At 41.3% G+C, this 23408-nt stretch overlaps 1 protein-coding gene across 4 annotated transcripts in view; it reads right to left on the bottom strand.

Annotated features, from left to right (window-relative positions):
* The window catches only part of rerea (arginine-glutamic acid dipeptide (RE) repeats a), a 168271-nt gene that overhangs the window by 62780 nt on the left and 82083 nt on the right, over window positions 1–23408 (bottom strand). For all 4 annotated transcript variants that reach the window (XM_026920126.3, XM_026920127.3, XM_034311585.2 and 1 more), the window contains exons 2-3: window positions 19889–20345; window positions 6738–6808 (exon numbers count right to left, since the gene is read on the bottom strand). In XM_026920126.3, coding sequence (XP_026775927.1) covers window positions 6738–6808; window positions 19889–20201 — 384 coding nt within the window. In that variant the 5' untranslated portion in view covers window positions 20202–20345. The remainder of the gene's footprint in view (window positions 1–6737; window positions 6809–19888; window positions 20346–23408) is intronic.

Genomic DNA, 23408 nt, shown 5'->3' on the forward strand with positions numbered 1-23408 from the left:
CCACTGGGGTTACACACTACAGTGTGTTACACTCCCAGTGCTGGTCCCAAGCCCAGATAAAATTGGGGAGGGTTGCGTCAGGAAGGGCGTCCGGCGTAAAAACTGTGCCAAATCAAACATGCGGAACAATGATCCGCTGTGGTGACCCCTAACAGGAGTAGCCAAAGAAGAATGGCAGCAACTTATATGCAAATACACAATTGTGGAATTTTAACAACAATACTTAAACAAAATCAGCTCATATGACTGCAATTAGGCTAATTAATAAATGTGACATTCATATTTGCAGCCCATCAATAAACACAGGTAAATATCTTAATGCATAAAGTATGTTATATAAATATACACAAAGGTATTTACAAAATTTATCTTTAAAAACCTGTTCACTAGTCATATATACATACACACATACATATATATATATATATATATATTTAAAAGTAAAATATGGTGGATGCCTCCCGTTCACTGAAACCCGACAACCAGTTGTGTCCTATATGAAATCAATGTAACTGTTCTCATTCTTTGCTACTAATCAAAATCCCGTGATGAACAACCTGCAAGAAAAAACTTCTGAATAAAGATTTCGCTTATGTACATGCAAGATTTCCATTAACTCTTCCTTTTGCTGTCAGGAAGTGGGTAGTGAAGGGGTCACATAAGTTTTTTTTTTTTATTCCTATTTATGTAGCAGTCAGAGAGAACGCATTTGTTTGAAACTGTGAAATGCTCCACCTGTCATCACATTAAAATTGTGCATATAGCAGGTATGCCACTAATGGGCTGAGGATAAGGAGTAAATACACTGTGGCTGCCGGTGTCCTTGAACTCAGCATGCATCACTAGCCCTTTAGAGGCTTGTGAAATGGTGCTGGGCTAACTGCCGTTAGCATAACAGGAACCCATTATCGCACCTGGGAGAGAAGGAGAACGAGAGAGAAAGAGAGAGAGGGATGGAGAGATAGAGATATCTGCCCTGATTTAACATAAAACCAGCCACGGTGAGCAAACACAGCGGGGGCAGAGTGATTCATAGCTAAAGCTGGCCCCTCCTAAGGTTATCTACTTACACAAGACCAAAAGTGATTGAGTGTGTGTGTGTGTGTGTGTGTGTGTGTGTGTGTGTGTGTGTGTGGGACAGAAACAGAGAGGGCATGTGAGAGAGGAACATAACAGCACCTCACATTTTTTCCACCCCATTTTCCCTCTCTGTAATCTCCTTTATTCGGTCCTGTGCCACAGAGCTGTTTACACAAAGCGAGGGCAGCCCTGTCATCTGTGCCTTAATCGCAGCTGAGCACACGCACGCGCGCACACACACACGCGCGCACACAGTGCAGAGGGAGAAGAAACCTGCCTTTGTCTGTGCATTGTGTATGAATCATTTGCGATATGAATGTGAGCGTGAAATCAGAAACCTGCAGAGAAAAGTGTTAAGTGATATCAAATTTGCAATAAATTCTTCAATCATTTGGCAGACGTCCTTATCAAAAGCATATCCTCATGCTAGAACAAACAGAATAGGGTTATTAGAGAGGTGTTAGGAAAACGAGTTGGCACAGCAACAAATTCAGTACAAGGCAAATTATTATTATTATTATTGTTAATATTGTTAATATTATTATTATTGTATATTCTGTGACACTGGCTGTGAACTCCAGTGCCTAATTAAGAGCTGATTAGATGTTCAAAATCTATTGTTTTTAGCACTTTAATTAACAATTATACAATTGTTACAATTATAATAATAGCATAATATAATGATAGTTAAAATTTTAATTGTTTTCCTGCTGCTATTGTTTTTAAAATATTTTTTTAGAATGTGATGCTTCATTTTCCTGTCATTTTGCAACCAAAATCTCACAATATTGTGACGCACATCATGGACCGTTTGTCATTCAAGTGATATTTTGCACAATATAACTTTTTTTTTTTTTTGGTCCCCCGAGGGTTAGAAAGGCACTAAATAAATGGAATCATTACGCCTGGACTAAGTGCAGTGTAGGAAGGAGTAAGAGTACACGAAAAGTTTAGAAGTCATAAGTGTAAGCCCACACAAAGCAGGAGAGGAATCATCATCCTTCTGTGCTTGCAAATTGATAGCAGCAGCTAGCTTGTTTTACCCTCCCGGTGCTAATTGGATTCCCAGGTCGTTAGATAAAGTGCCCAGAGTGACGTCGCTACAACCTACTGACTGCTAAGAGCCCGAGGCGAACACACTCTTCCTCTCTAAGCCTGACCAGTAAAGATAAAGCTCCAAAAACTCTGATCATCATGTAAAACTGAAGCTTCTGCGTTTAAGCCGTCATAAATATCACCGCTGACACAGAGCGTGATGTGTGGCTAATATGAGAGGATAAAGCAGGCCCCGGGGAGCTGTGATCGTTACACATATAATGAATCTGTGTTAATATGGAGGAGAAAACACTGTGTAAATCTGCAGTGCAGGAACACGCCAATATCCTCACTCACCATTCCAGCCTCTCCTGTTCGAAATTCAGAGGAAAAGAGAGAGAGAAAAAAAAATCCTTTTGATGCTCCTCAATGTAAATCAATTAAAGTGCTAAAAGCATATCGAGATGGAAAGGCTGACTGAGACGGGGTAAAAATAAATAAATAAAGGATCAACCAGTGAGCTTTTCTTTCTAAAGAGAGATGCAAGTGTCCTAATTAAGACATGGTGCGACAGAGTGGGATTAAAGGTGAAACACGAGGCTAACTTGCTCATCACCTCTCCATGGGTTTTTACATAGAATGAATTCTGTATTCAAGTACATAAAAAAAAGAAAGAAAAATCAAGTAAACAATTACTCAATATTTAAAATAAACAGACTGCCATGCCCCACAGGAGAATTAGACTTCTCTTTTTAGGCTTAGGGGATAAATCTAGGCAGCTGATTGAACAAACACAGTATTTGAATGCATTTGAATATTAATGAGCTTTTAATACTTTTATCCCACCACAGACAAAGTGATCAGCAGTAGCCCTACATTATGAGTTTGCACTGCATAAACAAATAATAGAGGGTGAAGAAACTGTGTCAGTTTCAAAGCAAAGAAAAGTATTAAAAGACTAAATAATCATTAGCAGAAACTAATTTTCAGATTTGTTTTTATTTACTTACCCACAGTCATGTTTTCTTGCTGACATTTGCCTAAATTTTACATTTCCTATGTCACCCGATTACATTTAACTCATCTTCATAGAAGATTATTTTTTTCATTTAAGTGTCTAAAACACGATTTTTTTCTATCCACTATATGTTATGTTAGGCATTCTGAGATGCTTTTCTGATCATCACAGTTGGAAAGAGTGGTTATCTGAGTTACTGTAGCCTTCCTGTCAGCTCGAAAAAGACCTTCCGCTCTCTTTTGATCACCCTCTTTGTGTTGCTGCCATATGATTGGCTGACTGAATCACTCTATGAATCAGCAAATGTACCAGTGTTCCTAATAAAGTGCTCTGCAAGTGTATATCCAGTATAACAAGCCCAATATAACAAGCCCAACTGACCAGGCAGGCGTTCACATCGCCTCACTAAGCAACAGTCTCTTGTATTTGATGAAGTCTGCGCACAACATTTGCTCAGTTTTCACTAAAATTAAAGTATTGGCACCCTCTGCTTTGTTTGGGTCGCTTGCCACCATTGCTGCAGGCAAATAAATTTTCGATGTCTCTTGCTTAATAGTTCACTTTATGAGGTAAGTGACACTGCTGCACCATGGAATCACATTTCATTGTATAAGCTATGGGACGTAATTAGTCCCATATTTTTACTTAGTGTCAGGCCAAAGAGAAACAAATTTTAAGCATATTTTACTTAGTTTAGATGGTTACATAACGACAGCTTGGTAAGTTGACTACTCATGCCCATCACTAGGGTTGTTACTGTGTTACATTTTCGTGGTTAATCACAGTGTACGATGGGACAGTTAACTCATCACTGAATTTCTCAAAAATACTGATTAAAAAGAATTTCCATCTATTACCATTTGCATGTTTTATTTGTCTGTTTCTTTCCCAATCAAGTTCCTTACTCCAGTGGTTCTGTCATCCCTTTTGTGTCTAGCTGCAACTCTTCTCTAAATTCCTCCTAGGATCACCCCTTAACTCATACTAACAGCAACCTCCGTTTCCCTGTGCAGTGGGCATGACTGCACTGAAAACTCTTTGACTCTGTAATCCGCTACTGCTGTAAACATGTTATATTGCTTATATTTGGCTAAGCAGTGCTACAACAATGTAATAAATACTGACAATGTAAGAGATTTTAAGGAAAATGTCATTCTCAAAAATATCTTTCTAAGAAAGAATAATTAGAGGATCTTTGCTTCCCTTGGGTTTTTGTTACATACACACACAAGGATGTGCAAAGAGATTTTAATTTTTCCTTCAGTTTTTATCCCCAGCTTACGTGTGTTTAAAAGGGCATATTAATACTGTGAAACCATGATATTTTTAGAATAGGTCATCGTACTGTGAAAATTTCAAACCGTAACACCCCAGCTCATCACTAGTTTCACCTTTGCTCTTGTGTGGCTGCATTCATCACCTTCACAGAAGGGCTGAATGTTTCTAAAGATTTTCATAGAGTTGGGAAAGTGCTGGCAGTGCATTTACTGGGCCAGAATGCACACTGCAGGCAGAGCTCCAATCCGCTCCAGACAACAATGCAGATGGGCCTCCGTTAATTACACACACAGAGAAGGGAGGAGAGCTGGTGGACTGAGAAAGAGGCTAATATATCAACTGTTTTCTCTCCTGATCTCCACTGATGCACAAAGACCTCCTGATTTGCACTTAATCAAGGTGAAGATAGTCACAAAACATGCGGTTATTATTGGCAAGAGTGAATTTGTGTCGCCCTCAGCACTCTTCCTGGCAATCCGATTAAAGGCTGCTCTGATGTCCGGGCCCCAGTGCGCCAACCCCCCCCTCTGGTCTCTTATCCCTACGTGCTCTCCCAGCCCTCCCTCCATCATCACCTTAGTTGTTTTGTGCCATTAACAATGTCTCCTGGGACTGCTCTCGGCACTCTGCAGGACAGTGGGTGAGCCGGGAAAACTCTCGGCTAATTGTCTCCTGCTGCTGATGGGAAAAAAACCCCATCAGAACAGCCATAATGTGCCTATTTGCTTGTGACAGAGCATTATCTCAGCAAAGTGCTAATCAAACCTGATTTGCCTCGCGCACGATCTGGAGCAGTGAGCAAGACGGGAATACAAACAACCGGACCACGGGAGTGGGGAGAAATAAATCAGGAATTTCATTGCCCTAATAAACCAGATTGGATCTCGGAGGGTTTTGCTTTCCGCATGACATGCCCTTTGAAGATGCGAGCGTTTAAAGTGGCTGATTAACAATTGACATAAAACGTGTCAGCAAAGAGCAATCTGAACAGAATGGGCTACAGCCTGAAATGAGTGGAGAACTCCAAAGATGTGCTTCTATACGCAGTTTTCTTTTAATTGATCAATTACGATGGTGCAAACCTACAGTGGGTCTAATCTAGGGATGCATCATTATCATTTCTTTCAGACAGACTATAAGTATGAGTACATGTTTTTTGGTACTACAGCAGTATCACCAAGCGTGGTCATTAAAAATCAAGCACAAGGTGCCGTGAATTGCAGCCTGACTCACGGAGAAAGTGTAGACACTGGTGAGTGAGGCAAAAGGAAGGCTCAGTGCTCGCAGAACTGAACTGCTCTCATATGCAACAGTTTTTCTGCATGTGTGCGCGCAATTCTTGGTACCTTGAGCTCATTTCTAATGACCATTCTTGCTGTTGCTGTTATGCGCACTCAGGCCAGGTGCCCTCACACTCTGTATTAAAGATACTGTTTAAACACCATGAGCTGTTTTATCAGGTTGCTTGGATTCTAGCAAGATACTGTAGTTCTTCCTCTTGAGAGCACAGTTTGCATTGGGTGCCATCGTTATTTGTGAAATAAGCCCAGATCACTGACATTTCGTGTTGTCTCTTCATTAGAGCGACACTGTACACTAGGCTGACGTCACATTGTATCACGTGTTAATGGATGTTGGTAATGAAGCATTTATTTTTATCTGTATGAGTACGAGTAAGCATGATATACCAGTATCAGTATCAACGCTTCCCTAGTCTAAACATTCCCTGAAAATTTAACCGGGTTTGCTTTTGAGTGGAAAATTTAAGAGTCTAGATTCTTTACTGCCACACTGGTGAAATTTAGGTTCACACAAATAAAAATGAGCAAACAGAAAGACGTCAATATGACTACTGCCAATTAAAAATGTTTTAATCATCTCAATATGCCAGTTTTCATCCTGGACTAATTACGAGTATTACTAGCCTAATAGGGCAAAAGGTTCAAAAGAAGGATCTAACTTTCAAAATCGATAATGACTCGCTTCAAAATCTGAAATGACTTCCTAATAAGGAGCGTGATTTTTTTTTTTTTTTTTCCCCAAATAAATACAAAAGATATGAATCAGCCTTCCTGTGCATCTAAGACAAGACTACACTCCAAGACAGTGTCAGGTTTCCGAATCCTGTGTGTAATTAGAAGTGCAGCTTCTTTATCATATGCTTGAGAGCTCGAGAGCAACTTTTGTAAGGCACGTGAATGTAGGCAATCACCCCTCCATCCACATCAAAGGCCGTTTGATGTAGCTTTCATATGACTTTAATAAAAACAAAGGCAGGAGGGAGATAAGGCCGGGCGTGAGGAAGGAAAAGGGCACCTCCACTCACCAGCTTAAAGTCCTGAATGCTACAGATGAAGTAGGGTGTGTTGGGCCGCCGGCTCTCTATGTACACACAATCTGTGAGAAACAGACAGTAAGAGAGAGAGAGAGAGAGAGAGAGAGAGAGAGAAACAGAACATTAGCTAGATCACCTCTACAACATTGTCTGTGTTATATTATTTTCCCTTCAAAATATATCACTCTGTAAAATTCATCAGGAATGTGAGTAATAGGATTAAAGGGCTTTTGGGAGCAGGACAAGCTTGCCTGTCTCCAGAACAAACATCAAGACTCCAAGAGAGAAGGTCGGTATTGTTCCAACACAATTACGTTTCAATGACGTGTGTGTGTGTGTGTGTGTGTGCGTGCACGCATCTGGGCATGTTTTTATATCTTGGTGGGGACCAACTGACCACAAGGATATCTGTAGCTGACAGTTTTGACTGTTCTGAAAAGCAGCTTTTATTTAAAAAAAATAAAACAAACAAAAGAAAAACTGAAGAGACAAAAGGTTTCCTTTTGGTTACTGAGGTAAGATTAAGGTTAGATTTAGTAGTAAAGCATTAGGTATAATGTCAGTGGAAGATCCTCACAAGGACAGTAAGACAAATGGGTGTGTAATACAAAGAGCACAAAAGACAATGCAACCTTCCTACACTGGGTCTCCTAACTGTTTCACAGCACTCCGCCCCGCCCGCGACTCCTAATTTTAACACTGTCAAATGACAAACTGGCTTCAGATCTCGGCTGAGGCCCAACCCTGCCTGTGTGCTTAAAGTGAATGTGACTGTTGGTATGGCTAGGTCATGAACTCTCATCTCCTTAACAAAAACATTCACAAGGCACAGCAGACAAACAGACAGCAACCGTGCTCTTGCAGCCACACACTCACTCACTCACACACACGCACCAACTTCCTTCCTCTGTGGTCGAGCTGCCAAAGGAAGATGAGACGATCACTGCATTTTTTTTCAGCTCTGAAAGTGAATCTTAACCGCTCTCAGATTGAGAAACGCTGCACGTTCATCAGGATGATGCACAGAAGCCTGGACATTGCTCACAGGGCTCATGTTCTTATTTCTTATTTACGCAGAAGAGCTTTTATAGTTTGAATGTGCCGAAGACATAAAGCAGGGTGTATTCGGAGGCAGACAGGCGTAGATTCTCTCCCTCAGACTGTGAGGTGCCAGCCAGGCTCCGGCTCCTCCACAGCTCCATTCAGAAACACTTTCATTACATTACCCTGCTATTTCACACGCTGCACGCCTTTTTTAGCTTGGCACTGCTCAGATTATTTATGCTAGCTAGACATGTTTTAACTAGTTCTCTTCAGTAGCACTATAGCTGAAAGTGGGAGATAGTGTTAAGGGAGTGGGATTGTGGTGTCTGAGATGTAGCAGGGGCTGGAGTCTAATCGCAGGATTTAGTTGTGTGGGATAAAGGAGGTGGTGGGGAGGAGGGGGTTTTGGAGAGGCGTTTGTCAACTAATAGTCAGTAGACCTCCCAGAACGAGGGGCGAATGGGTGCAAAGCTGCCAAGCACACAGCAAGGCTCCTTTTTTCTCTCTCTCTGTGTGTGTAGACTACCTGTCTCCAGCTATAAACCATAGTTTTATTTATTAACAGGTAGCCTAACACCAAATAAGTGTGGGGAGTCAAGATATGACTGATTACTGTCAAAATATACTCTCATCACAAAAACAACTGCAGAATTTCTTGATTTGACTTTCATTTTATTCCTTATCTATGAATTACAAAATCACTCTCTGGCTTTAAAGATGCATCCTGATTTAAAAAAAAAACAACAAAAAAAAAACATTTGATGTGGACAAATCCAACCTTTTCTTTCGATTGGTTTTTTCCCTTATGTGAAAACTGAACCAGGGCCTCATCCATGTGATTCAATGCCTTACCGGAGGATTTTTTTTTTTATGATAATCCGGACCAAAATGATATCTTTAAAGGGAATGAGTGCTTGCATCACCATGATAACAGACTGTGGTATCCAGTGTAGAGTCACAGATTCGAACAGTGCGACCTCAGAGAATGACGCACACCAGATGTTTTACAGAATCGCTGAAACGCAACATAATACCCATAAAGTCCGATTTCCTGTACTTGTACAGCAAAATATATTTATTTCTACACATAACCCAATGCACATATTTTCCTATAAATGGCTTAAATATCTTTTATGAATCTAATAAACAACAGAAATTGAAATGGTAATTAGAAAAATGTGAAATTGCTTTATTGATCTTAACTACTAATTAATAAGAGGGCAATATTACCTATAGTGTAATTATAGTGTTAACTGTTTTTTTTTTTTTGACCTACAGTGGTAAATTAGCCAAAACACATGACTAAATCACAGTGTGTAAACAATTTTTATCTTTAAAAATCTTTATTAAAAAAAATAATAATAAACAGCAATGTGAAACTACCTTAACCATGTAGAAAATGTACATCAGGCTCTGGTGCAGAATTCGGCTCGTGAAAACCTCTGAAAAGTTGTCCCAAGAAAACTTTGTTGTGAATATTCTAAAGAGGATGCAAATTGAAAATGCAAACACGGCCAGCCAGGTATCGCTTCATCCAAAAAACACACTACCAACGTAAACAGGATGTGTACAGACTTTCAACTGGTAATCATGGTTTTATCACATAACCACTGCTAAAGAGTACATCAAAACTGGACTCCATATTAGATGGATAAGTGGCGCACTTATATACAGTCAGGTCTGGAAGTATTTGGACAATGACAGTTTTTGTGATTTGTGCCTTTATACACCACCACAATGGATTTGAAATAAAACAATCAAGATGTGATTGAAGTGTAGACTTTCAGCTTTATTTTTAAGAGTTTCCACAAAAATATGGCATTTACCATTTAGGAATTACAGCCATTTTCAACAAAGTACCTCCATTTTCAGGGGCTCATAGGTATTTGGACAAAGTGACATAATTGTAAATATAACCGTAATTTTAATATTTGGATGAAAATCCTTTGCAGTCAATGACTGCCTGAAGTCTGGAGCCCATGTTCTCAAAACTAAAATTCTGAGTTTCCTCCCTGGAGATGCTTTGCCAGGCCTTCACTGCAGCCACCTTCAGTTGCTGCTTGTTTGTGGGTCTTTCTGCCTTCAGTCTTGTCTTCAGTAAGTGGAAAGCATGCTCTATTGGGTTGAGATCAGGCAACTGACTTGGCCATTGAAGAATATTCCATTTCTTTGCCTTCAAAAAGTCTTGAGTTGCTTTCGCAGTATGTTTAGGGTCATTATCCACCTGCACTGTGAAGCGGCATCCCATCAGTTTTGTAGCATTTGGCTGAATGTGAGCAGAGAGTATAGCGCTATACACCTCAGAATTCATCTTGCTACTTCTGTCAGCAGTCATCAATAAACACCAGTGAGCCCGTTCCATTGGCAGCCATACATGCCCATGCCATAACACTGCCTCCACCATGTTTGACACATGATGTGGTATATACGTTGGATCACGAGCTGTTCCTTTCTTTCACCATACTTTTCTCTTCCTATCATTCTGGTACAAGTTAATCTCGGTTTCATCAGTCCAAAGAATCTTATTCCAGAACATGTCTAATCATGGGAGGCTTTTTTTTAAACGTTTTCTGGCAAAGTGTAATCTGGCTTTCCTGTTCTTGAATGTTATCAGTGGATTGCACCTTGTTGTAAACCCTCTGTATTTACATTCATGAAGGCATCTCTTGATTGTAGATTTCGACAATAATACGCCTACCATCTCCAGAGTATCCTTGACTTCTGTTGATGTTGAGAAGGGGTTTTTCTTCACCAAGAAAAGGATTTTGCGATCCACCACTTTAGTTGTCTTCCGTGGTCTTCCAGGCCTTTCAATGTTGTTGAGCTCACCAGTGCTTTCTTTCTTTTTAAGAATGTAACCAACTGCTGATTTGGCCACACCTAATGTTTTTGCTCTCTCTCTCATAGATTTATGTTGCTTTTTCAGCCTAATGATGGCCTCCTTCACTTGCATTGAGATCTCATTGGACTTCATGTTGGTAACTCCAGTCGAACAGCTGCCAAATGCCAACTCAATGCCTGATATCAACTCCAGACCTGTCTGCTTCGTCTTGAAGTAACGAGGGAATGGACCGCACTTGGTTAATTAACTTCTTGTCAGTCAATTGTCCAAATACCTATGAGCCCCTGAAAATGGAGGTACTTTGTTGAAAATGGCTGTAATTCCTAAATGGTAAATGCCATATTTTTGTGGAACCTCTTAAAATAAAGCTGAAAGTCTACACTTCGATCACATCTTGATTGTTTTATTTCAAATCCATTGTGGTGGTGTATAAAGGCAAAATCACAAAAACTCTGTCACTGTCCAAATACTTCCAGACCTGACTGTGTGTGTGTGTGTGTGTATATGTATATATATATATATATATATATATATATATACATACATATATATATATATATATATATATATATATAAAAAAACAGAAAATCTGCTCCATACATTTTGTCATTAAAAAAAAAAAAAACAAATTTATTATAATTAAAAAAAAATATATATCTAACATTGATAATCTCAGCAAACTGTCCCAGCTCTACACACACAAATCAGACAATCTTTTCAGGATCAAGAACACAGAGGTACGTGAAAAGACGAAACTGAGCAAGACTAAGTGCAGAGTAAAGCTGTCATATTACTCTCCTGTAATAAGTAACAGTCACCGCATCGTTAACATGCCGAGAGAAAACAAAAATACTAGTCTGACTTGAATATCATCTTTACACATGTTCCGTCCTCACCACAACTCAGTCAAAACACGGGCCAAAAACATGTTGACTTTTTGTCAAGGGGCAAAAATTTGTTTGAAGAGGATAATGATCGCATACTTTCTCTTAGTTTGCATTAATGTACTTAACTAGCTAATAGTCTCACCATATGTTAATGTAATAATATTTTTAGCCAATTACGTTTCCAGGCAACCAAAACAAAAGCGTAGAGCTTTTATTTGCCTGGTGAACCAGACAATGGATTTATCATTTGTCCACCTCTGAAGCATAACCTTTTTCTTTAATGTAATGCCTTTTCATTCAGGTTCTGAAGCACTAATACAACATTCCAGCCTCCTTGATATTGCGACGTTCCTAACTGGCACCAGTAGCTCTGTAATCCTAATGGGTAACTATGCCAAGATGATGAAACGTGAAGAGGAAGGGCTAATCAGCATTCGAGTCACGGCACAGTTCACCACCCTGCTGTGATCGTATCTTTATTCAATCAGGAAACACTGAGTGCTGATTCATAAAGCATGTAGAGAAGTGTGATGAATTACTGGGTACCAAGGTCACAAAGGCTCCACTATCTTGTCTCCAGCTCCTTCAGTAATATGTACCTAACTTGTGTGATGGGTCAGACAGAGCGTGTGTCGCTGGCACCACCGAGATCAACCTTTACCCAACAGCCAGAGCAGATATACGAGAACAAGAGCTCCAGACCACAGTAAACAGCTCATTTGAATAGAGCTGTCGAGAGACCCGCATGGAGGCAGCGCTTACCCAAACACTCCGCATCCCAGAGGTGAATTAATGTAGCGTGGGCTGTAGGAGGCTAAAAGCTATCACTAACAAAAACGTGGCAGTTCCATTCCACTGCTCTTGACGCCCGCGCATGCATCATCTTTAATTTATTTGTTTTCGTCTGTGCCATTATTGATCTTGTTGCGTTTATCTGTTCGACGCAGCAGGCGGAATAAAGATATTTAATAGGCTTGGCACTGGGCATGCTGTTTGTTTGGAAAGATGGGGTTATAAAAAAAATACACCTAGGCCATCATGGCTTGTTATCATTCAGCTTTCTGGCTGTCAGCGAGGACGGATGAATGAGTGACGTGTGGCTCCCACGGACATAAATGAAAAGCTCCGCTGGTGGTGCTGCTGACCTGTGGGGCCCCACAACACAGCCTTCGTCGTATGAAGAGGAGGAGGAAGAGGGGGGAGGGGAGCTCGGAGAACAAAAGAGACAAATCTAAAGATGAGATGACATGTCTTTGAAAGTCCCATGCCACGTCAAGGGGGATTTACCTCAGAGAATTGCGGCTTAGGGACCCTTAACCCAGGCAGTAGTTCCATTTAGAGGAGATGGATTCTGTCCAGACTGAAAGCTAGCGAACAAGTGCTCAGGGGTGAAAGCAAAACACCAAATATGGACAGGGGAAGTAGATTAAAATGAGCACTAAGGGGGAGAAATTCTCACGGTTTCATGTTATGAAGCACAAGCATGTGCCATCAGATTTCTTTCCCCCAAACAACACTAAAACATTCATCAAATCAGCACAACAATCCTGATGGCCCTTGTTTGATGTGAACTGCTAATTTGCGCTGTGCTCTCCGAGAGCAGACCTCAATCTGTTCAGCGGCGTTCCAGCCATTTTGTGCTTTTCCAGAGCTCAAGCAGGCAGAGCCAGAGAGAAGCAGAGGAGGGGCTGCAGTGGGGGGTGGGAGGGGATGTGAGCTCTTCCAGGGTTTTTGTAGACTTCCCAAAGCCTCCCTGAGGCTACAGGTTCCACCTCTCCCCCCTTTTCTCTCGAGCTCAGGGGCTTTGCAAACACCACACACCCTTTATCGACTGCTCGGCTAGAGCAGCACTGGCCTCGTCCTTAGATAGACTGAGATTTATTGAGCTGGAGAGAAACACAAATGCATGCAAGGGCAATAAAACAGCATGCAAGGGGAAAAAAAGTAAAGCTTAAACATGATCACTTTGTTTTGAGTACTTCTAAATACATCTCTTATGTATAAGAGAAGAACAGAGTGGGAGGATTCACGTGGAGCTCCTGCTATACAGTACATGCCTCACTGTTTTTGTTCCCCCCCTGTCTGTGAAGCCGGGCTAATTTAAAACACACCTGATGAAAAAGAAATGTTGAAGGAAGCTTGATCTTCATGTCAGATGTGTTGTTGTGCTGAACAGGTGGTGCTGATACAGGAAGGATTTGCTCTGACGACAAAAGAAAAAAAAGAAAAGAAGAAAAAAAAAAAAAAAAACAAACAAACCAACCAAGAGCATGCATGTCTAAAACACCATTACAAGTGCTGGATAAAGATCAAATAGATGTTCAGCTTCCATTATTTTTTTTCATCACATAAAAAATGTGATGTTTTAAACAAAACACAAAAAAGCCTTTTGGATTTATACCATGGAAACACAAGCGGCAAAGGGTCTTAATGAAAACTTGGACGTTTGCCCGTTTCTTTGATATAGTGGCTGGTGTGGGTCTGTTGTTGATTATTAATCAGAATAATCTGCATTTATGCTTTGTAGAACTGCCTATTCGGTCAGTGATCTATAATGTCAATTTGCAAATACTAACACACTTATAATTGAATACTATTTTTTTCCAGTTCCAGGATTCAATTCGATACAGATACCGACACTGAATTGAGCATTAATTTATGAGTGGAGCCATGGAACATTTTATTTAGAGCTGTTTATGTTCCCCAGGTTTAAATACTGGTCATGAAAAGGGCACGTGCGCATGTTCACGCACTTGCGCTGCTAGGCTCATTCGTTATACCGTCAGCTAGTTGATTTTAAATGAAGTGCATTAGCAAGCTACATTAGTTAACTTGGATCGAGTGGGGTTGCAGGGTCATTTCAGAAAAGTGCTTCTGCACAGCTCTAAGTAAAGTACATACTTGTTTTCACTGCGCTAGAATCTCTCGCTGTCAAGAACAGTATATTGCATAAGACCTGTTATTTTCACACACCTAATGATCTGTTTAGGGATTTTTTTTTCTCACCTAGCCAGTGTTTGCTGTGGCTGTCTGCTGCTATAAGTGAACTCCTTATGCTGACTTTTATGTTTAAGATGTTTTATCAAGTTTTAGGGAGACGCTGTAGTTCTTCCTCTTGATATTTCCACAGAGCACAATTTGCAGTCTGCTTTGCTTAGATAGCTATCAGTCATTTTATATGACTATCAGTAAGGTATCGGAATGACAGCTGATTGGTATCGATGCACGATTTGCCTCAAATGAAATATGGGAACTTATGAATACACATGATATCTTTTCTCCTAACCACTGACAGAAAATAGCAACAAGCATGCAAATTAGAGTGCAGAACAACACTTTCTGACACACGAGCCTGGAGTTTCTAAACAATAAACATGCCTTTACTTCCACCGAAGCATGCGGTAAAACAACACACCTGCGCTGTCAGGTTGGCCGGCTCAAAGCGGCTTGGCAGGCGGCAAACCTGCACTCTGCTGCTGCTCAAATTAAAGAAGCAGGAGGGATGCAATAATCGCTTTCACACTCCTCTCCTCCCATATGAACAACAAGCAGCAAACTGTCGGCCTGCTCTGCTTGTGTCATTTCCTGCAGGCAAGCGCGTCTCAGGCCACAGCCGAAACCCTGTGCTTGAGAGGAAACCCGGTCCGAACCATCGTGCGTCCAATTTACACCCGCGCTCTCTTCTTCTGCTCTGCTGCTGAGGTGAATCTGTGTCTCTTCAGTTTTGCTTCCGAAATGCACTCGCACACACCTTTGCCATGACTCCACTTCACCAAGGCCACACACTAACACCAATCTTCTACTCAAGTCTCACACTAGTTTGCATATTTTCCTCTCACAGCTCGCATTATACCTCGAGATAGCATCTATCAAGCTTATAAAAAAAAAAACAGTTGCTTCCCCAGGTACGAACAGGAGCCCTCTGACGTGTTATCATGTAGCAGCTTTCTAATTTGTAATCTGCAGGTGGTTAGGATTTCACAGAAGCCTTCTCCAGGCTTGCAGTCATATCGAGCTACGCTTGGGGATTTTTCTAAATAGATTGGCCTCCTTTTTTCTCTGCAATCCTATGGCCTGTATTTGAATTTCATGAGAAACGCTGTAAAAAAAGGGTTTCTTGTCTTGTCGCATTGGAAACGCTTTAGCCAAAGCGATGTCAGGAAAGCTGTATAATACTAATACTTGAGATATGAATAGCAGTGAGAGAATCCCTTGTGCTCACTGAATACCAATGAACACCCATGTAAAGGATATTGAGACATGTTATTCAATAGAATGGGTAAGGTAATATAGATATTTTATTTTTTTTTTTTTTTGATACAAGCCTGAAAGTCGCACACAAACAAAGGGAGGCTGTTCATAGCCATACACAGGTGTGCTCAATAATAGTCCTTCTTCCAAGCCTTGTCTGCGGGTTTGAGGACAGCTAGGAGTAGCGTGTGTATACATGCATGGAAAAACCATGTGTGTGTATATGAGGTAACACTGCTGAGCTCCCTCTCCATGACTCATGCAGGTGGTCAGCAGCTCATAATCGCACCTCGGTGAATTATACATAACCCACAAACTCAGGTTTTCTTTCTTCCCTCTCAACAACAGGGTCTTGTTTGAGAAAAGCACTCCATTTGTTTCACTAATGTGCTCAATGTTTGTCTGTGCTCAAAGGACTGTTCATTCTCAACTCAGGAATGAGCCATGAAGAAGTGTGTTCCATCACGTCGTACAAAGCTAGCGTTACTGTCACCCTCTCGGCTGTATTCATAAAATAAGGGACGGGAATTTCAGACAAAAAAGACTGTTCGGATTTACAGTGTTGTTTGAGAAATATTTGACAAGCCCTCACGAAACTGCTGTGTACTTCACAACCCTGAGGTGTTATTTTCTTCTGACAAAATGTGCTGGAACAGTCATGTCTATAGTAGTGGTGGGCGATACAAAAAATATATATTGTGATACTTGACATCTCTGAGCTATACGATATGTATCACAAAATATAGGCTTGCTAAAGAACTGCCAGCAAAAGAGTAGTGTTGAATTATAAGTGAGTTCAGTGATACTTTATTGATTGGCTACATAAATAAGTGAACACAGAACAGGCATTAAAAAAATCTGTAAAGATTTTAACATTTTAAAAAGATTCAGCAGCTTCTAGAGTTTAAAACTTACAAAAAAGATATGACAATTTATCTCAGTATCAATATTACATCCTTATATTGCCCAGCCCTAGCTACTCCAGTGTTTTTTTTAGCATAATCTCTTTCTACAGCTCCTGTGCTGTATGCGCGATTCCCTCAACTGTCAGCAATCTCAAAACGTTTCTTTGCACTGAGAAAAGAGCAGAAATCTTGTTTACATGAAACTTACAATTGAATTATAATGGAAGTCTAAGGGCCATTGCTAAATGCTCTCAATAAGCATTTACATACATTTTTTGCATGCTGCCTTCACAAACTCTTTAGTTATTAAACTTTAAATCTGTATAATTCATCCTTGTGTCTAGATACCTATGCAACTCTTTATTGTATTATTGCACTTAAGAAATTTTGGGGGGTGGGGGCACCTCCATTAGAACAGTTTGGTAAGAGTGTACGAGTGTTAACGGTTGTAGTTTTGAATTCTCTAGCAACTTCACACACGATGTGATGGACTGAGATTGGGCTGGAAAACACCAGAGTACTCGTTTATCCATGTTACAGAGCATGTCTGGCTTTAACAGGCTATAGCTAGAGCGGTTGTTTACACACGTTAGTAGTCTTTGCTGCTTAAAAAAATTAACACACAACTGGAGCATTAAAATAAGCCTTCTGCTAGTGCAGCTAGTTTACACTGAGCAAACATCCTCTTGAATTAAAATGCTGCTAATATGATTAAACCAAAATGAAAAAGAAAAAGATGAATTTTATCATAAAAGAGCAAACCAAAAAAATTAATAAAATGAACTATTAAATTTTTTTTACACTCTGACTATTTGAAAACCGGCTCTGACTCATCCCTGTGCGAAATACAAGCTGAGCTGGGCAAAAGCGCAAGCAGACAAAAGGGTCGTGGTTATTAAGCGGGCAGCGAGGTGCTCCAGAGGCTCCTGGAGGTGGGAGGCATTTGGCCCTGCTGACAGCACTGTGGGCTTTGGGTGGCTGTGTAATTAGGTGACAGCTGTCCAGACACCCACAGGCGGCCAGGGGGAACACAGACATAGAGAGAATATTAGAGAGGGTGTTCTAAGGGCTACACGTGTCTCCAGAGACAGAGCACAAGCAAATGACACGGGCAGACCTATAGCTCAATGCAGCCAGCTCTGGAGCAGCACTTTAAGCTGCAATGCTGATACACACAGTGCTCACATCCTGTTGGTGAACTCTTCAAAAGGCCAGTGGTGCAAGGACACTCGTGCAGCATTGTAAGCGAGACTGCAGATGGCCAGAGCGGACAAGATATGCACAGAGAACCTGGTCATTGATCTTGTGTGCGTATAATCTCCTTGCTGGATCCATAAGTCGCTTCGGTGTGGTGAATATCCGCAAAGCTACGCGCGGCCCGGACACAGGAGGACCACTCAGAGAGGCGATCGATTGTGCTGCCTGGCCTGCTCAGTCCTGCACATACAAATGCTCCAGAAGCTCCACACCACCCACCCCCTCTGTCTGACACACACACACACACACACACACACACCTTCCATCTCTTTTTACAGAAGCACATTAAACACTGAAACAACATAGCAGCAACCTAATCAATGCACACTAAGCCAGAGACGGGGAAAAAAAAACTGAGGTGACACATAGATATATACGCTTTCAGTGTTTTTAATATTATCTAGTGTCACACTCTTGTTAGTCTCCCTCTCGAGTAACAAAAGCAATTAATGCCACGTTCTGCCACATCCCCCCTCCCACAGTCTGCCTCTCTGCCTGCTTAATACACTCTCCAAGGGTGGTCAGTTTTACATATTGTGTGCCACTAGACAAATATAAAAGGATTTAACATTTAGCTGTGCTTAATCCTGGCCAGGCTTTGTGCTTACTTAAGCCACCCAAATCTGATTGCAACGAGGCTGCACCAAATGACCACCGATTCTGCAGTTGCCTTGAACAATACCTGCTACAGTAACACACCCGCACACGGGCGCAACATCATGTCTTGAAAGTGGTGTATGGAGATGAAAGCAGCTCCTGAGCAGGAAATTGAGTGCAACTCATTTTCAGAAGCTGATACTTTCCAACAGACAATACAACATTATAGGCACCTTAGTTGACATTCCTAATGTGTGACATCATATCCTTGTATATATCCTGAACATGGTGTATTTATTATTCCTGCCTGTCTGTCAGCGAGATGAAGAGAACCTGCTATTGTCTAGGCTAGCAAACACAAAACTGACAGGGCGCAGCATCAGTGTCAGAAACGAGGCTTCATTAGGGCAGACAGCGCTTTCAAGGACCTTCCACAGATAATGCCTCCGAGCATATTATGCAGAAAATGTATGCGTGTGTGTGTGTGTGTGTGTGTGCGTGTGTGTGTGTGTGTGTGCGCGTGCGTGTGTATGAGGGGGGAGCATAATGTGGGAGCAGGAAAAGGGCTGAAATTACACACTGGCTATGATTTTCACTGTCTTAACTTTAAATAACTATGCACTGCTAGCACGCTTCTACTTGACCTTTCGTTGCTGCTAGGTAAATGAAAGACATGGCAGGGATGATTTAAGTCTACAGGCAGCACGCACGCACGCACACACACACAATGGCTGCCCCTCACTAAAGCTTTGACATTTCCCCTTAGCTGTGCATGTAAAAGCAATTTACAAACAGTAAGTGAAAAAGGCCGTGATTACACACAGAGGTTACTGCTGCCAATTAGACAAACACAGCGCATAATAAAGACCTATTTCACATTAACTAAAGGAAATAAATGTGTGTGCATTGGCGTATTTAAAAAAGCTAAGGTGCAAGAAATGTTGCGAAATAGCGTCATATGCTCCAGGCATGCTCAATATCATTCTCTCATCGAGCGCATTAGAATAAATTCACATTACTGTCGCTGGTAGCCAATACAAACGCATTCCTTTTCATCTACATGTTAGTTATATGAGTGATGTCTACTGAGGCAAGAGTTATCCACCTGTGGTATGCTAATGCAAGGATATTAGTTATGTTAGCATAATATTATTGAACACATTCTTTCCCCGTTGGGAGCCAACTAAAACTCACACAGGGCTTTCTATAAAACCAAACAGGTCTGTATTTACTGGGACAAGAATACCTTGGAAAATGTTGGGTGTGTAATCAGGTGCTGTTTAGCAAATGAAGTCATAAGCACTATTGTGGAATTGTCTCCCCGACTCGAGCCAGAGCTAGACTTTAAACGGCTCTTACCGCCAGGCCTGTAGATGACGTCGTCCTCTGTGACGAAGGACGTGATCTCGCCGGTCTCTGTGCGCTCGTAGCGTGACTTCTTCTTCGGCAGCTTCTTCTTGCTTTTCTTAGTGGCTTCCTCAGGAGCGGCCGTGCCTCCGGCCGCCTCATTCTCCTCATCCTCGCTGTGTTCACTCTCGGCATAGTTCTTGGCACCGCCCTCCAGTGTGCAGCTGCGGCGTGGCCTCGAGCTCTCACTCTCGCGCGCCTTCTCTCTCCGGTCACGCTCTCGGTCGCGCTCCCGCTCCTTGTCCTTCTCTTTGTCGGCGGTCATGATTCGCCACGTGCCTTCCTCTGTCCTCTCACGGCTGGGCCTCCGTGAAAGGTAGACTGTGAGCCTGGGCTTCAGTCTTCTGAATTTACCAATCAAATCCAGGGAAAATTCGGCCACACCAACAACCCCAGGGTTTCAGGAGAGCTACAGAGAGAAAAGAGAGATGCTTTTTAGACCTGAAATACTACACATCTTGAATCATCGTTGACGAACATCACACTCTCTGCTACCATGAGAGACTCTTATCGTAGGTGAAAGCCACTAGAAAAAAAGGCTTATTAATAGACATGCAATCTTCAGAATCAATCAGAGGCACTAGACAGCGCAGCTGCTCAGAATAGAGAGGAACATCAATGGGCAATCTCCTCCACCGCAGCACTGCCTAGCCTCAGGAGAGCTTCGAGCAAAGCTATATCAAAAAGAACACAAACTTCAAGCTGCCTGCTCTATTCCCCAGTTCATTTTGCTGAACGCTGAGAGGCGGCCAATTGTTTTCCCAGTGACCTAAAGAGCGCTCCCGGCAGCACCGTCTTCAAACAGCCTCCACTGCGCATCTTACAGGAGATCAGGTGCACAGAGCTTCTCAATATTTCCGCGTTCAAGCCATGGTGCACTGCTTTGCCCCTATATCAAACTTGGAAACGCTCTGAGGCAGGGTCCAAGCTGGACCAGCAGCCCTTGTGCACTTCAGGCACAATGGTTTTTGGTCATGTGTGGGTCAGAACAATCTGCCTCAGTCAGCCTAGTGTAGAGCTAAGCACTGCAAATCAGAAGAGACAGGCATGGAGAACAGAACCTGGCTACAATCTCCAGGCAGAAAACAGCTTCGGACCAAATCCCGTTTTTACAAGCTTTACTGAAATGCTCACTGCTTCTTTCCCCCTTTTAAGTCAACACTCATAAAAATAAAGATCAATCATCTGAACAAAGTAAAAAAAAAAAAAATAAATAAAAAAAATAAAAACATGGGGGGTGGGGGAGAAAAACAAACCAGTGCATGGAACAGCTGTGCAGACCCAAGTGTACACACTGCTTTCTTTAGAGCAACAACTTCAATCTTGTATGTCATAGCCTCTCAAGTCAGACTTCTAGCCCTCTTTTAGTAGAGTCTGGCACTTTTTGGCACTAAACATGGCCAAAATTCACCTAGTTTCAAAGAAAAAGGCTTTCACTGACAACACAGACGACCTTTTCTCACAGCCCATCAGCAAAAATGCGAGGCGATCTTATTTACTCACCACTATCTTCAACCTCTTGAATATCTTTTAAAGATGAGATGCCATGACCTTTTTTTTTGTAATCCAGTAACTCTATCTTGTTCCAAAAAGCTGTATACAGAGAACTGTGTATATAGAGAAGTACAAACAGCCAATCAGATTGCAACCTTCAAGTGCCTGAAGCTCACAGGCCAGAAAAGTGTACAAAAGATATCGGAGGTTCCAAGTCTCTTGGGAGGAGCATGTGAGGATGAGATTATGTATGTCCTCAAATGTTGCCAGGGGTGAATCCAGAAATGTGAGGAGACAGAGAAGGAAAGAACTGGGTCGTTTGCCAAAATCAGATGTGTGTTACTGAGAAGGTTAAAAAAAAAAGAAAAAAAGAAAGAAAGAAAGAAAAAAAAGAAAAGGAAAGAGAAATAGGTTTTGGCAGGCAGAGTGGCGCGGTTGACAACTCTGCTCGTCAACGGGCAGCCTGTCATCTCTACAGTAGACGCCGACTGACAGGGCAGCTGCTCTCCTCGTCATCCTCAACACAAACACTAGCGTCACGGCCGGATTAATCACCTAATGATGAGCTACCACACTGACCGCCGGCTGGCTGACACACACACGCACTCATACTGCAGGCTAACCACAGAGCCTCCAGCACATCAAGCGAGATCAAGTGAAAGCAATGTTTTGCAACATTTCGATTTATGAGAGGAGACTTCACACACTTCAGTCCCACAGCTGTGTCTTAACATAGACTTAACTACATAAGAGCAGCATTACAAAACAGCAGTGCCATTTTAGATCATAACATGCTTCACTTTTGACAGGACATGGGTGTAAACTCAGGAGAACGATTCAGGACAATTTAATGTGTGTAAATATGGTAGATTTTGTGTCATGGCCATTTTGTACTGAATGACCTGATGATGCTTTTTTTTATTTTTATTTTTTTTAATATATCATTAAAGGAATACACCTGCATTTAACTATTCGCTATCTACCAAATCCACAGCCTATATCTGACTACCATGGAAAGAATTACCACATTTCCTCATACTGAGAAAAAGGAAAAAAAAACAAACAAACAAAAAAAAAACCCTGTTTACTCAAAACTCACTTATAATACAAGTCTAAGGGCAGTTCCTGAGTTGTTATATTTATGAATATTTTTGTAGAACACTTTTAGTCATTTTTTTTAGTTAAATGTATTTGTAAACGAAGCTTTAAATCTGTATAATGAATTCTTTCATAGGTGGGACAAAGGTTTTTAAAGGAAATTATTTGCATGACTCAAACAGTGCCTGCATACCACAACATTTTAACCAGAACTGCTTTTTTTACTTTGAATGCTGGATAAAACAACATAGCCACAGCATTAGTAAGACTTCCACTGACCTTTGTCTAAATCCTAAGACCTTGATTGTTAATTTTCCTTCCATGTTCTACAGCTGGGATTGTCAAATGACAGCCTGTGAGCGAGTTTTCTCTAGCTTTGATCCACATATTGCAATTAAGATTTGAAGAAAATTTGTATAAAGGGTAAATTATTGGATACTGTCACCATCAGGGCATACTGAAACGTGTAACTACATGCAAGTCATAGTTTTTCGCTCAAGTACACTCAGTTAAAGCATATTTACACCAGGTACAGCAAAACTCACATTTTTAAAAGTTCTTTAAAGAGTGCAGAAGTGAAAATCTTGTTGGAGTAATGCATGTATAGAATGATCTGAAGGTCAGCACCGATATTTGCCTGTTATATTTACTAATCCAAAGCATAAAAATGAATGCTAAACCAGACACAGTGCACGTCAAGTACGCAATCTCTGCACCAGATGATTATAAACATGAATCACTACTGTACATGATCACAAAGTCCAATTTTTACTCTTACGTAGTTCACAAAGTTGGAATTTTAACCGATGCTAGAGCGTATAAGTAAAGCTACAGGCTCCTGTGCTGTTTAGATTATGGCCATATACTGCAGAATAGAGTA

The sequence above is a fragment of the Pangasianodon hypophthalmus genome, chromosome 16 (assembly GCF_027358585.1).
Source record: "Pangasianodon hypophthalmus isolate fPanHyp1 chromosome 16, fPanHyp1.pri, whole genome shotgun sequence".
NCBI classification, from domain to species: domain Eukaryota; kingdom Metazoa; phylum Chordata; class Actinopteri; order Siluriformes; family Pangasiidae; genus Pangasianodon; species Pangasianodon hypophthalmus.